Source organism: Panthera pardus, unplaced genomic scaffold (assembly GCF_024362965.1).
Source record: "Panthera pardus isolate Hobbes unplaced genomic scaffold, ASM2436296v1 HiC_scaffold_8, whole genome shotgun sequence".
NCBI lineage: Eukaryota > Metazoa > Chordata > Mammalia > Carnivora > Felidae > Panthera > Panthera pardus.
The window spans coordinates 130,922,913-130,939,867 of NW_026527013.1; the positions used below are offsets into that span (position 1 = coordinate 130,922,913).

Sequence of the window (16,955 nt, forward strand, 5' to 3'; positions counted from 1 at the left end):
ATAGATAAAGAATTCTCAGAACTTACTATTAAAACAAGCAATCCACAATTTTAAAAGCTGCCAAGACATGTTAACAGGTACTTCACCAAAGAAGACATAGTATAGTAAGCAAGCACAAGAAAAGATACTTAACATCAACAGTTACCGGGGTAACTGAAAATAAAACCACAATGAATTACCACCACACACCTATTAGAATGGTTAAAAAAAAAAACAGACAGACAATACCAAGCACCGGTTTTTATGTGGAGCAACTGGAACTCCTATATACTGCGGGTGAGAACGCAAAATGGTACAGCTGCTGTGAAAACATTTTGATAATTTATTAAACATAATCCATGTTTATTTTATTTTTTTAAATATTTATTTTTGAGAGCCTGCACGCATGTGTGCGTGAGCAGGGGAGGGGTAGAGAGAGGGGGGACATAGGATCTGAGGCTGGCTCCGCACTGACAGCAGAGAGCCCGATGCGGGGCTCAAAATCATGAACTGTGAAATCATGATCTGAGCCGACCAAAATCAAGAGTCAGATGCTCAACCGACCAAGCCACCGTGGCAGCCCCATTATTCATATTTATGACATGACCCAGCAATCCCACACCAAGTAAAATAAAAATTTAGTTTAACAAAAAACCCTATGAATGTTTACAGCAACTTTTATATTAACCAAAAACTAATTTCAACATCAGTCAAGTGAGTAATGAATAAACTGTGAGATACCCATATAATGGAATACTGCTGCAATACAAAGGAATAAATATAATACAATACAAAGGAATAAATATAAACAACATAGATGAATCTATATGAATTATGCCAAGTGAAAGGAGCTAAATTCAAACAGCTATATACTGTATGATTTCATTATATGACATTCTGTGAAAGGAAAGTGTCTAAGGAGAGCAAACAGATCAGTGGTTGTCAACTCCTGGGGGTTGAGAAAGGGACAGACTACAAAGGGGCAGAAGGGAATTTTGGGGGGTAACTGAACTCCTCTATATTTTGACTGTGGTAGTGGTGGTCACACAACTATATGTATTGGTCAAAACTGCAGAATTATACACTAAAAATGATGAATAATACTCTATGCAAATTTTTCCTTAACAGAAAAATTTTTATATTATAGCTAAGTAAAAGTAACAGAACCCAAAACTAACATGCAAAAAAGCTTAAAATAAGAAAAGTGGCCAAGCCCATTTTTGGAAATTAGGGTCCAAGCTACAATTGTACTCCACTAGGAAGCTAAATCTCATGTTTTTGTTTGGTTTTACTCCTCTAGTAGTAAAATAACCACAGATTTGACTCCTAAAAAATATGCTTTAAAAAATAAACCTACTAGAAACTGTTTTATAAATTCCAAATGCTCCTAGGTCATTAACTCAATAAACCCCATCATCCTACATTTCCATCTGCTCCCTTTATTCTCTCAATATCTTTTTAACATTTTTAGACTATCCACCACATCAGAACACTATTCAACTCTACATCTCATCAACTTATTTCAAGATCTCTTTAAATTTTACTTCTCAACAAGATCTTAGGAGAAAATTGCTGTGCTAAAGGGAAGACTATCATCTTAGTCCAGGTGCTTATCTTTTGCTCCTAGCTACACTTGATTTCAAGCTACCTCTACTTTCACTGATCCTATCTTTGGCTGACCAATCTTCTCAAAAGGTTTCTTCCTTTTTTTTTTTTTTTTTTCCTGCTACACTGGGTCTGCCCCCACCCAATCAATGGAACTATTTTTTCAGTGGAAATCCACTAAAGGATATGAAAAAATGGGTTTGTATTATATTTTTACAAAGCTATCAGTATCAATATCATTTAGGAATGTTAAACATAGGTCAATTTTTAAAAAATAATTAAAATCTAAAGAATTTGATATAGGACTTAAAATTTACTTGGATTAACAATGATGTTATGCCAAAAGCGGTCCTGGCCTTATAAAACTCAAATTTTTTGCCTTTCACTATATAATTTTCTGATGCTTTCATCAATCAAAAGGGTTAGAACTTCTATAAATCCAGTGGAGTGTTTCCTAAATTGTTTCACACAGAGGTTTATAGGTATGGTTGGGGGTACCTCTTAATGAAGGGTAGAGGCAAGATTTTCACAGTCAAGTAAGTGTGGAAATGTTTCTCTTTCTTCTAACACTTTTTCTCTGAGTATACTCATTAACATCTCACAGAACACTGGACAGAGCACGGTTTGGGAAATCTATACACAAAATACTAAATTAAAATTAAGTTTAAAAAATTTAATTGAATCAAAGACACAATGCCTACATCATAGGCAGCAGTGACCAAATAGTAACTAATTGGGGAATGCAGACAAAACTCAGGTAGATGCATGTTGCTCTTAAATAGCTAAATTAATACCTTGTTACTCAATGGGTATACTTTTGATCAGGAGTTTCTGCATCACCTTTAATTTTTTCAAGCTCTTTCCCAAAATCAATTTCAATCTTCAGAATTTTAACAACATCCCCACATGATTTCAATGCATGTAAAAGGCTGAGAAGCACTGGCCTACAACAGGAGTTGGCAAACTTTCTGTAAAGAGCCAGAGAGTTAAAATTTTAGGTTTTATGAGCTATGAGGTCTGTATTGTAACTATTCAACTAGGCTGTTTATTATAATGATAAAAAGGTCTAGAAAGATATAGTAATTAAAGATGAATATAGATACCTTAGAACAGAATCCCAAAATACATAAAGAAATGACAGAATTGAAAGGATAAACCTACAGTTTGGCAATTATACCAAGGATTTTCAATATCCCTCTCTCAATACTGATGGAATCAGACAAAAAATCAAAGATGTAGATAGAGAAGAATAACAACCAACTTAACCTAGCTGGTATTTATAGAACCCTCTACCCAATAACAGCAGAATACTCATTCTTTTCAAGTGAACATGGTGTTTTCTCCAGAATCAAACACATGCCAGGTCACAAAACAAGTCTTAATAAAAGACTAAAATCATACAAACTATGTTCTCCCATCACATGTAATTAAATTAGAAATTAATAACCAAGAAACGTGGGAAATCCTTCAGATATCGCAATATCAGACAACCAATTTTTAAATAACCCAAAGGTCAAAGAGTAAATTTTAAGGGAAATTAGAAAATACCTTGTGAGACAGCCTAGTACTAGTAGAAGGTCACACACATAGATCAATGGAACAAAAAAGAGAGCTCAAAAATAAAGCCTTACATTTATATTTCATTGATTTTGGTCAAAGGCACCAAGGCAATTCAACAGAGGAAAGGATAGTCTTTTCCTAGAATAATTCGAAATCCCTATTAAAAAAAAAATTAGATCCTCACGTCATACCATAGACAAAAATTACTGCCAAATGGATCATGCACCTAAATATCAAAGCTAAAACAATACAATCACTAAAGAAAACTAATTTATAGAAGAAAATCTTTGTGACCTAGGGTTGAGCAAAGACTTCTTAGATAGAGTACTAAAAGCACAGTCCATAAAGAGAAAGCTGGTAAATTGTTCTTCATAAAATTTAAAAGTTGTACTCTTCAAAATGTGTCATTAAGAAAAAAAGATAAGTCACACACTGGGAGAAAACATTTCCAAATCATATATTTCTAAAAAAGGACTTGTATGCAGAATATAAAAAGAACCCTTAAAACTCAATCATAAGAGAAATAACTCAATTTACAATGGGCAAAAGATTTGAATAGATATTTCAACAACAAAGACAAGTGAATGACTAATACATTAAATGATGCTCAACATATTAGTCATTAGAGACATGCAAATTAAAGCCACAAAGAGATACCACTCCACGCCTAAATTGAGAAGCAGTCTCAAGTAATTCAACTTTAAAAAAGAGTAGAATGGAAGGAGAGAATATGGAAATTCTCTCAAAATCATTTTTGCTGACATAGTCTTTGGAAAGCTTTTGCGTACCTCCAGTGGTACACATACTACTGATATAAGAAGACCACTGGTATAAGAAAACAAGAAAGGTACAGTGACTTACAAAATAATTGGTTAGCAGGATTTGATGATCTGGAAAGGTGTCAAGCATGAATGAGCCTGACTTCAAAACAAAAACAAAAACAAAGTAGTTAGCGCTGGAAGGGTGGAAAAGGAGCTAACCTGATAGAGGGTAGGGAAAGGAAGTAGAACTCTTTAGGAATTTCTGACATTATCCTCCATCATCATCATCACGATCATGGTTCTAATAGTCCCCTGCACTGGCAAATGAGGAAGATGGTCTCAGGCAACACCCACAATGCTTTATCATTTAGTTGACTTCCACACTGGCTCCCTGCCCTAGCCCACACTTGACAAAAAGGTACCATGCCCAGGCAAGTCTCTACACCTCCCTTTAAACACTCACATCCAAAAATCACTCTGTAGCAACTGCAGCGAAGAAGAAAATTGCACCAAGTACAGGTGACCTTCCTTTTTATCCTACATCCTAATCTGATGTACTCAAACTACAGCATTTCTCACTGTAATAATCATTTATATGCCTGCCTCTTCCCTCTCCCATTAGACATTGTGACTTCTTTCAGACAGAGACCTTGAGATCTTCAGCAACCTGTAGAGTATCTGACATACACTGCAGTCAATAAATGTTCAAAGAATGGAAGACTAGGCTTGTTAATATTATAAACTCCAACCATGCAATTTGAGTATCCTTGTCTACAAAAGACCTTTTTATTTTTTTTTAACATCATGGGCAGCAAAAAAGAAACCCATTTTTTCTTTCTTAGGAATGTTATATAGCTAATCACCTTTTACTTAAATAGGAAGTGGCTTTATACATATAAAAAAAAAAAAAAATGTGTTGTAGTAAAAAGACCAGGAGCTAGTTAACATGGTTAAGGCTAGTACCAGTGACTCTGGATATGTCTTCAATGGCTTTCAGTTTCTTCAGGCGTGAAATGAAAGGATTAAAGTGCAATCTCTAAGCACCCTTCAAATGTTAATATTCTAAAGATCTTTATCAGTGTTTAAAAACAATTAGAAGGTAGGAGGCATGTCACTTGCTGAGTATTCCTAACATCTTGGTACCTCTCTGCTAAAGAACAAACTAAATTATACTGTCTATTCATTCAGTACTTCAATTCCATGAACAAAAATAAGCACCAGGAAAAAGAGTCTCCTTTTGAAAAGGACATGACTTTTGAATTCTAATAATTTAGCTCTTGAAGCATTTAACCACACATCATAGGTACTGACATAATAAACCAAACTATATATACACTTACCTGCCAGGAAACTGCTCCTAAAATTGCTGTTGCAAGAAGACTAAAAAAAACTAACTGTTCTGAAATTAAGCAAAAGTGACGCATCCCTTTGGATGCCATGATTCTATCAAGGCTATTGTTATCCACCCTGTGGGTAAAATACACTTTATGGCAGTCATTTAACTTGGTATGGAATCCCCAAAGAGTTAAGAGAAAAATAATATGGCAAATCATCCAGAAAATTCCAAAAATGGAAAAGCCTGGTATTACAAAATACCAGAGGTGAGTGTCTCTAAGTTTAAATGCTGAAAGAATAAAAAAGGTAAGCTCAATCATTCCAATGAAAACAACTGAAAGTCTTCTGCATATTCTTCCACGGTACAAAAAGGGTTTCCACCTTTCAGTCACTGAAAGTCCGCTAAAATAGATGTCAAGGAAAGGGTCGGTTATCAGGCAGATAAAAAAACATGCAAAAGCAATTGGATTTTTGGGAGTTTCCAATGAGGAGAAAAATAACAAGACTGCAAAAATAACTAAGTTTGGAATAGCTAAGAAAGACTTCATTCTCAGGTCAATAATCAGCATGGCCAAAGCTACGACAAGTAAAATGACACTCAGAGACTTCTCCACCAACATAGTTGTGCTGGCAATAGCAAATCCAACAAGTTCCAGAAATTCAACTGTGGTTAGTAAAGTGGGTCGATGACGGACATACCCAGAAATTCTCTCCACCAAAGCGCATAATATCCTTAATACTATGGAAGTTAGAAGCAAATATTTGGTTGATTCTTCTTTCACATCATTTTTAAAGGATGAATTGTCAAGAAAACATAGGAGGCCAAGCAAGAATCCAAACCAAAGATTCGAGAGACTTAAACTTGCCGCTTCCATTGAAAAATAATAATAGAGTATGCTGGCAATTCCAAGAACAAAAAGACCAAGAATAAAAATTACCAAAATTAAGGAATTTGCTGTTTTTTCCCATCTTACATAAAGACCTAGGCATATAGCAACCAGTAAGTTGATTCTGGCTAAATAGCCAAGATAACGCACTGAAGAATGCATATTCACTTCTCTGTTTACTTCTTCCAGTCTTGTCATTGCTAAATAGAGACAATGACTAAAGCAGTAACGCAGTGATTTACACATGTAATCTGGCAATTTGGGCTTTCTCCCCACGTTTCAAAAATTATCTGCTTGTATTTCATCCAGCAAATCCAATGTATCCGTAACTCCTATTTCCGCATTTCCTCTGGTGGAATTTTTGTTTATAGTGATCTAAAACGAAAAAAATATATATGTCAGTGTTAATTTTATATAATTCACCTTTTCCACCTATCTTCTTTGTAAAAAATAATAAATGAAATATACAGTTTCTTCTGAAACCCAGTTTTAAATTTGACTTGCATGTATCTTAATGGTAACTGTCTCTGGTTTAAAAATTCACTTTATTCAAACCAAAATGGCAGTGCTTTCTACTTAACATATGCTAAGACTGTATGACTAAATCACCACCAATGAAACTGTTTTTCCAGAGACTAAGCCATTCTTGCTTCAATATTTGATTTTTCAACTACAGGCAAATATGAGATATTCAACCTGGCTTAGGTTGTAGCAGATGGATTTGGCACAATCACAAGCTACTCAGCAGCTAAAAAGAATGATGGACTTCATCCTCATCTTTAATTTGAAAGGCACTAATACCCAATAATAGCAACCATTACTATCTGCCTAAAATCCTCTACATCTTTTTACAAGGCAGCTCTAACATGCTATAAAATCTTAGTCTTTACATTGTTTAACGGATATACTTATTAGAAGTAAAGTATTAAAATTAGTCCCTAAAGTTAATCTGTAATTTTCCCTGTAGTTTTGTCTCTACTAAATTACTTGGATTATCAAACCTCCTTTCTAAATCTTTTTATCGTTAGTAAAAACGATGGTACTCAAATCACTCTTCCATTCTCTGTGACTATCATCCTCTCTTCTTCTAGTCAAATCTCTGACACCCATTTCTCACTGCATTCTCACTATATGACTGCCTTCGACAGAGGTGTCTGAAGAGAGCTTACTTGGGTTTCCAACCCTACAAACCCATGTCTAACCTACATCTCCTGATACAAGAAAAGAAGGATGTCCCTTCCCTATATAAGGGTAAATCTTTCAGCCATATTAGATATGTTTTTCCCTCTACCTCTTCCAGAACTTGTCACCTCTCTCTCCAAAATCCCACTCTTACCCATTAGCACTTAAAAGAGCTTTGCAAATGTCTGAGTTTATTTGAGAGACAGCGAGAGTATATGCACACAGGGGAGGGGCAGAGAGAGAATTCCAGGCAGACTCAGCCCTGTCAGCGCTGAGCCGGATGAAGGGGTCGAACCCATGAATTGTGAGATCATGACCTGAGCAGAAATCAAGAGTCGGATGCTTAACCCACTGAGCTACCCCGGGGCTCTGCAAAGCTCTTTTTAGAAATAACACTGGGGTGGGGGGCCTGGTTGGCTCAGTTAGTCCAGCGTCTGACTCTTGATTTCAGCTCGGTCATGATCTCATGGTTTGTTGGTTCGAGCCCCTCGTCGGCTATGTGCTGACAGCTCAGAGCCTGGAGCCTGCTTCGGATTCTGTGTCTCCTTCTCTCTCTGCCCCTCCCTCGCCTGTACTCTGTCTCTCTCTCTCTCTCTCTCAAAAATAAATAGAACATTAAAAAGTAATAATAATAATACCGGGGCGCCTGGGTGGCTTAGCCAGTTAAGCACCCGACTCTTGAGTTCAGCTCAGGTCATGATCTCAGGTTCATGGGATAGAGCACCTCGTGGGACTCCATGCTGACAGTGCAGAGCCTGCTTGGGATTCTCTCTCCCTCTGTCGCTGCCCCTCCCCCTCTCCCAAAAATAAACTACTTAAAAAAAAATACCAAAACCCAGAAACAATAGAAACAATCCTCACTCATCCCCATCTTCTCTTCCAAGTTTAGTCTTCTGTCCTCTTGACAGATGTTATTTGATTGCTGCTCTTCTCCCACCACTAAACAATGGTTCCCACTATACAACAAATTGCTCTGCCAAATTCTAAAATGAGCGGTAAGCTCCTAAAATCAATGCGTACTTTTCACTTATTATCCTGCACTTTTTTCAAACAACCTTTGACATTGCTGACTCCTCTCAATTTCTGAAACCTGTCCGCCCTTTAGCTTTCAAATACTAAACTCCAGATTTTCTTCCTAACCCATTGATCTTTCCTTCTAGGTCTTCTTGCAGACTCTTCATTCTCAATCCATCCTTTGGCTATTCAATCCCAAGTTTAGGCTTTTCTCTCACTATATACTTTCTATGAGCAATCTCATCTATTTCCATGTTTCAATTATTCTCTCTCCCTAATTACACACATATATTAATCTATGTGATAGAAATAAAAGCACCAACTCTGTTTGCTCTTAGAGTAAAACCTAGAAAAAAAGGTAAACGTAAATTGTACCCATAAATCCATATCGTAGAATTTACGCAACCACACTGCCAAAATCACCATGGCAGCATATTTTTAAATGGCTAGTTTACACAGTCTTTCCATATTCTGACCTTCTTCAAAAGACAAGCTGGCTGAATCAGAGAGTAAAGCAACAAAGCATCACAATCTTTTCAACTTGTCTGCGATTAGTTGATTCAATGAGAAGTTACTTGACAGATAAAAATGGAGAAGAGTCAATTTGCATAGAGGAAGTTCACTAATAACTCCCAGAGCCTATTTTATAAAACACACATACTACTCTAACCCTCCTCTCCTTCACCGCCGATATTTAATCCTCACCAAGTCTTATCCTTCTTCCTATACACATCTTAAATGTTTCTACTTCTTTCCATCCCCAAAGTCAAAATCCCAATTTTGGCCACCATTGTCTCATGCTTAAATATCTCCCTGTATCTACTCTTGCCTGCTCCAAGAAGCATCCCTTTTAAAACCAAAAATTTGTTAGGTCACTCTGTTATGTAAAACCTGCCAATGGCTTCCCATCATCTTAACCAATAAAGTCTACATTCCTTAAAATGCCTTATAATACTCGCCATATTGGCTGTGAATAACTTTCCTGCCTCATCTCTTACCACTCTTCCTCTTGAACTTTGTATTCCAGCCACGCTGACCTTTCAGTTCTGTACTACACCACTGCTATTCCCTCTTCAAGTATACTCCTTTCCCTCCTCCTATCCCCAACCCAGTCCTCACACCTGGCTCACTCCTACTGTTCAGGTGTAACTTAAATCATTTTCTTACTGAGATCACCCCTGATCCATTCATATGATCCCTGCACTTCCTCTATAATAGCAGAATACTGATCATCATTTAATATCTGCATTCCCTATTAGATCACAAGGTCTCTGAAAGTTTGTCTTTACTACTGTGTACCCGTGTCTAGCAGAAATTTGGAATCAAGTAGGTATTCAACAAATACCTGAAGAAATAAAGTCTAATACAGAAATAACTATAATAACAATGCTAGTTATTGGACACTTACTAATACACAAAGAGAATAAAGAAGTTGTCCAATATCCCACGGCTCATAAGCAGTAGAGCTAAGGGAGATTCCATAAATGTTTGGAATTACTCTATCCTTCGCTGAATTCATCCAAATTCCTCCAAACCAGTTAGTTCTCTTCCATGTCCTCCCTCTAGGGAATGGCTCACTAGAGTCAAAGCCACACTTTAACATTTGCATCAGCTTTGGACTCACAAACTATTTCTGTCCCATCTAGGGAAGCTTCAAAAGCTAAAAGAACCATACTGAACAGCCAGGGGCGGGGAATTCCAGAGCTTTGCTTCTATGAATTCATGTTAACTCTTTGGGCCCATTAAATACGAGAAGAATGGCACCTTAAATATTAAATCTCTCAGTACTGGGGCAGCAACAGCAATTCTTCCAGAAAGAGCCCGCCTGTTCTCTACCACCTCTCTACTTTGGGAGAAGGCAACCACAACTGCGGACCCAGCTGACTGGTTAATCACGGAGGATAAGGAAAGGCACACCCCACCTTCCATCCTCCGACCCCCACCGTCAACTACTCCCGGGGCAGTTAATGGCAATCCCGGCCCCAAGAGACCGGCTGGGCGGAGCTTGGGGCTCGAACTATGCAGAGCCCTGGGCGGTGTCTGTGCTCAGGTCTCGCCACCCCGCTGTTCACCCGGACCCCCCTACCTGACTCGGCCGCCGCCACCAATGCTCTCTCAACCCACGGAGTCGGCTCTGGGGCCAACACAGAAAAGGGAGGGTCCTTGGGGCTGAGCCTGAGACTCGGAGCGGGAAGGTGGCACGCCGGGAGCGGGAGGAGGGGGGTCGAGGGCCTGAGGCCACACGCACTAGTACAGGCCAGTCTCGATGGAAACTTTCTCCGTTACCGGCCGGGCCGCGGCCGCCATGTTCCTGCCGCCGAATCCGCGACGGTACGGAACGCCGCCGGGGTCAAACCGGGCGGCGCGCTTCCTCCCTGAGGCCCGGCCCCCCTCCCCGCCCAAACCCACCGCGCCACAGCCGTCCCAGGTGCGTCCGGCCCTGCACTGGCGCACACACCCCACCTAGGGTGCTGGCCGAGTCCAGCGTCCTTCGTCTTCTGGGACTTGGAATCGGCCGCGAACCGGGAGTGGGAAGACCACAAAGGATCATGTAAACCGTGCCTATGAAGCCTCTAGGCCGCCGCCTCGGGCTGGACCGAAACTCGGGCCGGACGGGCGGGACGGCCACACGTGGGCTGTAAATACCGCAGGAGGCTTTGCTGTTCTTTAGTATTTGGCATAATGCATGGCTTTGTGTCTGCTGACCGGCAAAAGGCAAGCTCCTTAGGCTCGCCTTCAAAGCCCTTCTCGCCTCCTTTCCTAATTAAGACTCCTTTTAAATCACCGCCTGGGTCTTTACGCCACCGACAACGATGAGCTCCCCCTCCTCCCCCTCCCCCTCCCCCTCCCCCCATTCGTCCTCCTGTCCCTTACATGTTCACCAACCTCTCTTCCTAAGAGCCATTAAAACGCCCAGGCCTGTTACAGGCAGCGCTTTACAACAGCTGTGGACCCGACGGTTTGGGGATTTGGATCCTGGTTCCCCTTCTCTATGCGCAACCTCAGTTTCTCTGATTAAATAAATAGTAACTAAACCTTCGTTGCAAAGGTGTTGTGAATGTACAGGGAAACATATTTTTTCTGGCAGAAGGTAGGCCCTTAAAAAGTATGAATTACTCTTCCCTAAGAATAGCCCTTCCTGCCTGCCTTCTCTCCCTCCCATCATTTTCTACTCCTTGTAGCTCTTAGGTCAGTTAATCTCTCTGAACCCCAGTTTTCTCATGTGTTAATGGGATACTAATAATATCCACTTTACAGGGTTGTTATAGGGATTAAATGAGAAGATACATGTAGAAAAATCCCTTACAATCTTTAGATGTTTTATATCCTTTAGGATAAAGCTCAGAATCCTTCAACAAGTTCTGTAGTCTGGCTCTAATCCTTCAACAAGTTCTGTAGTCTGGCTCTTTTTTACCTCCGGCTTGACATCACAGAACACTCCCTCAGTTGTCTGCACCCCAGCATCCTTTCACTTCCTCTGGGACATGTCCAGTTTTACTCACCATTAAACCCACCCAATGTAGCAGTGCCTGATACATAGTTGGTACATAACTATTTGTAAAGTAATAGTACACAGTAGGACTTCAACAATCACCAGTACTCTCCCACTTATTTTCTGTTAGTGTCGTCTGTTCCTATATCTGCTAATAGAATGTGAATTTCTCCATTTTTATTTAATAGATGTTGGGGGTCAAGGTGGGCAGCACATCTATAGTGATGAAGCACTCTCAGGCTCAGATTCCTCATATGCACATGAAAAGTGTGAGATTGTGTCCAGACTCCTGTGTAACTCTAAATGCAATCGCTAGCCATCTCCCAAATCTGTGACTCTGGCTCTCTGGAGAACAAGTGTTCTAATAGGGAAAGATATGATACAATAGGCAGTGAAGGAAAGGTTAGTACCTGAGGTTCCCCGGGTGGGGAAAAACACGTATTTTGGAACAATACTGGGAGGGTCTGATTACAACAAACCGCCTCAGACGTTAAGGTCCCTCTTAAGAATGTAACAGACACCACCTGCTCCCACTCAGGCTTCCCTCAGGAACCTGACAAAAGACCTGACTAAAAATATCTAGACAATAAAATGTGTGACCCACAAGGAAGCGTATGGCCATCGACCACACCTCATACAATGGAAACAAGCCAATTAGGTATGGACAACCCAGCACCTAGAGTTGTCTAGCCTGTAAGAGTATGACCTGAGAAGGAATGAGGGGGAAGGGAAGGCGGCGATGACCAAAACCCTTGCCTATAGTCGCAGGTATTTACTTTCTAAGTCCCCCTCACTGCATAGAGCGTTTCCATACTATTCTTCCTTTCTGATATTATACTCCAGTAAACTTTTGCCTGCTGGTCATTTTGTGTCCACCTCTACATTCTTCAAAGTAGCAAGACAACGAACCCCCGCTCCGTCTTGAGGTAAAAAAAAAACCTCCTGCCACAGTGTCCATATTGCCAACTACCTGCTAGATGTTTCTTCTTGAATACATTGCCATCACTTCTAACTCAGTTTACCTTTAGTGGGCATTTATTTATACATACGTATATTGTTTTTTTGTTTTGCATTCCCACCATCTGAACTACCCACTTGAGGAGTCTAGTAGTAGCTGAAACTGAAATGCCACATACTTGTTCTACCAATCATGTGTACCAGCTGGGAGCTATGGACTCAAAAAGGCAACCATGGCGCACCTGGGTGGCTCAGTAGCTTGAGCATCAGACTCTTGATCTCCACTCAGGTCATGATCTCACGGTTCATGAGTTTGAGCCCCACGTTGGGCTCTTGGCTGACAGCATGGAGCCTGCTTTGGGATTCTCTCTCTTGCTCTCTTTTTTTGCCTCTCTCCTGCTTGCATGTTCTCTCAAAACAAATAAATAATAATAATAAAAAAAAAAAGCAAACAGAAAGCCGTGCTTCCGGGGTAACTGGAGGAGTGTGGCAAGGGAGGCTCCCGAGGCAGTTGGGAGAGTGTTTCTGGTGGTTGACATCCAGTGTTCAGGATGAGTGGCATCAGTAATTCAAGATGCCTGTGTGCCTACAGCAACTCTAGAGCCCTCTCCCATCAGTTCAGTGCTCTGTTATTATTGGTTGCAGACTCTGACCATGCAGGTCCAAGGCTTCGTTTCTAGAAACGCTCTGAGCTACCCAGTATCCTCTAATAAATTTCTTTTCTGCTTAAATCAGCCACAGCTGTTTCCTGTTCCTTAGCACTAAGACTCCTCATTAAAACACTGCTTTTTCATCTTCCTCAAAGATGATCCACAGCCTTGTGACCTTGAAACTATCTTTGATGCTTGTTATCTTGTCGGTATACTTTAGAATACTTCAGTGAGATATGTATGTGTTTGAGAGTTAACTTTAATCTGCACACTCCAGGGTGGGTAATTAGCATTTGAAAGACTAATCAGGCATCTTCACTCTAACGCTGGCTGCACAAGTGCTTCCACCATCACTGTTAATCTGCACTAGAGGTATGTTAATGAACATAAAAGATTATAAATAATTTTTCATTGTGGAAAGAACAGGTGTTCAGGATATGTGGCTGGCTAGCATACTGAGCAGGTACTTCTGTTCCTGCCTCAATGTAGCGTGTGGAAGAGTCTTCTGAATATAGCACCCTAACAGCCTTCAGAATGGCTCCCTGGGTCTAGAACGCTGTTTAGTACTTTGGCACAAAATATTTTTTGTGTAGTGGTGTGTGTGTGTGTGTGTGTGTGTGTGCTTGCTTGTTGATGCATATTTATCTGTGTAGTTGCATGAAGTCTGAGACTTGCTTTCACTATAGGACACGACCTATTAGTAAACCAGAGGGTAGTAACTCTCACCAGTCTTCCGTTGTTGAAGGCTGCCAGTACTGACTAAAAAAGAACCTCACAATTGTGAAGGCCAAGTGTTTTTTGTTTTCATTCACTACATTTCTTGCATTTATCATTTCTTTTCAAAGTCCACTGCCACTACCATAGTTGAGGTCCTAACCCTGAATTACTTCAGTAACCTCTGTGGTTTGTCATCCTGACGTCAGCCTCATCCAGCCTCTAATCCATCACACTGACTGATATTCTCAGAGCACCGTTCTGTGTCACTTTTTAGATTAAAACCAATGATTTCTACAGGCTACAGAATAAAGTCCAAACTCCTTAGCCTGGCACCTGAGGCCCTCCAGAGCATGAACTAAACACCCCTTTGCTGGGTACTATTTGTCCCCAAATTATAAATATTAGGGTCAGTTCCTGACATCTAGCACATCCACAGCCAAACACCTGGATATAAAGCAGCCACCTGGGTACCATTTCAGTGACAGGAGATCTCAAGCTGCGGTTACTGATGGCAGTGTAATTATCCTAATAGCAGGAACATCCATTCTCCAACACTTGTTTCTATGCAGGCAAGGTCTGTGTGCTCCAGGCCAAAGATTTCGCCCAGAGGAATTATTTCAGACTAGGAACAGCTGTTGAAAATATCTTTTAAAAATCAAGGGAAGGAGGGAAGGTGGCACCTGTGGTAGAGAAATGGATGGTTGTATCTTTCTCAGTCCTCTGTGGCAGAGAGTCACAGATAAGTCCTACATTATTTCTTCCTATGTTCTCTCTTGTTTTCCTCCTATTTCTTCCAATTCTTCAATTCTGTTCCAGAGTCGAACGAACTCAGCATCTCCCTAGATGATCTGCTGGGTCTACTCCCTTGATATATCTCTGTAACACTTTGAGATTACAAAGTGCTTTCACCTCTATCATATAATTTGATTTCTATAAATCTAAATGAAGTAACCATCTTCATCATCATGTTATAAGTAAAATAAACAAGGTCCAGAGAAACTACACCGACCCAGGGCAGGCACTTAAACTTCAGTCTTTTGGCTTCAAGTTCTAGGATATCAAATGCAGCTTTCTAAATATCATTTCCTTTTGTGGGTGAAGGCAGGTATTTCAGTCTCATTATTTCTGTAAACAGCAGGAAAGGGTTACAGTGTTCAGCCTGGCATACACCTTAGAATCATCTTGAAGATATTTATTCATTTATTTATGTATTCATTTATTCATTTACTTACGTACTTTTTAATGTTTTATTTATTTATTTTTAAAAACATTTTATTTTATTTTATTTTGTTTTTATTATTTTTTTAACATGAAATTTATTGTCAAATTGGATTCCATACAACACCCCGTGCTCATCCCCAACAGGTGCCCTCCTCAATACCCATCACCCACCCTCCCCTCCCTTCCCCCCCCATCAACCCTCAGTTCTCAGTTTTTAAGAGTCTCTTATGTTTTGGTTCCCTCCCTCTCTAACCTTTTTTTTTCCTTCCCCTCCCCCATGGTCTTCTGTTAAGTTTCTCAGGATCCACATAAGAGTGAAAACATATGGTATCTGTCTTTCTCTATATGGCTTATTTCAATTAGCATAACATTCTCCAGTTCCATCCACGTTGAGACAAAAGGACAGATTTCATTCTTTCTCATTGCCATGTAGTATTCTATTGTGTACATAACCACAACTTCTTTATCCATTTATCAGTTGATGGACATTTAGGCTCTTTCCATAATTTGGCTATTGGTTGAAAGTGCTGCTATAAACATTGGGGTAAAAGTGCCCCTATGCATCAGCACTCCTGTATCCCTTGGGTAAATTCCTAGCAGTGCTATTGCTGGGTCATAGTGTAGATCTATTTTTAATTGTTTAAGGAACCTCCACACTGTTTTCCAGAGCAGCTGCACCAGTTTGCAATCCCACTAACAGTGCAAGAGGGTTCCCGTTTCTCCACATCCTCTCCAGCATCTATAGTCTCCTGGTTTGTTCATTTTGGCCACTCTGACTGGCATGAGGTGGTATCTGAGTGTGGTTTTGATTTGTATTTCCCTGATGAGGAGTGACGTTGAGCATCTTTTCATGTGCCTGTTGGCCATCTGGATGTCTTCTTTAGGGAAGTGTCTATTCATGTCTTCTGCCCACTTCTTCACTTCATTATTTCTTTTACAGGTGTGGAGTTTGGTGAGTTGTTTATAGATTTTGGATACTAGCCCTTTGTCCGATATGTCATTTGCAAATATCTTTTCCCATTCCGTTGGTTGCCTTTTAGTTTTGTTGATTGCTTCCTTTGCAGTGCAGAAGTTTTTATCTTCATGAGGTCCCAATAGTTCATTTTTGCTTTTAATTCCCTTGCCTTTGGAGATATGTCAAGTAAGAAATTGCTACGGCTGAGGTCAGAGAGGTTTTTTTCCTGCTTTCTCCTCTAGGGTTTTGATAGTTTCCTGTCTCACATTCAGGTCCTTTATCCATTTTGAGTTTATTTTTGTGAATGGTGTAAGAAAGTGGTCTAGTTTTCTTCTTCTTCATGTTGCTGTCCAGTTCTCCCAGCACCATTTGTTAGAGACTGTCTTTTTTCCGTTGGATATTCTTTCCTGCTTTGTCAAAGATGAGTTGGCCATACTTTTGTGGGTCCAATTCTGGAGTCTCCTTTCCATTGGTCTAAGTGTCTGTTTTTGTGCCACTATCATGCTGTCTTGATGATTACAGCTTTGTAGTGGAGGCTAAAGTCTGGGATTGTGTAGTAGAGGCTAAAGTCTGGTCTTCTTCAAAATTACCTTGGCTATTCGGGGTCTTTTGTGGTTCCATACAAATTTTAGGATTGCT

The 16,955-nt window shown here is 40.0% G+C and overlaps 1 protein-coding gene across 3 annotated transcripts in view; it reads right to left on the minus strand.

The window, feature by feature from the left end:
* Positions 1 to 10,962, minus strand: part of TMEM168 (transmembrane protein 168) — a 30,565-nt gene extending 19,603 nt beyond the window's left edge. Inside the window, exons 1-2 of one of the 3 annotated variants that reach the window (XM_019418079.2) lie at positions 10,733 to 10,962; positions 5,246 to 6,502 (exon numbers count right to left, since the gene is read on the minus strand). In XM_019418079.2, the coding sequence (XP_019273624.1) occupies positions 5,246 to 6,373 (1,128 nt within the window). In that variant the 5' untranslated portion in view covers positions 6,374 to 6,502; positions 10,733 to 10,962. Of the gene's footprint in view, positions 1 to 5,245; positions 6,503 to 9,731; positions 9,976 to 10,409; positions 10,514 to 10,732 lie in introns of those variants that run through there. The other 2 variants (XM_019418077.2, XM_019418078.2) reach the window with 2 other exon arrangements.
* Positions 10,963 to 16,955: the final 5,993 nt, after the last annotated feature.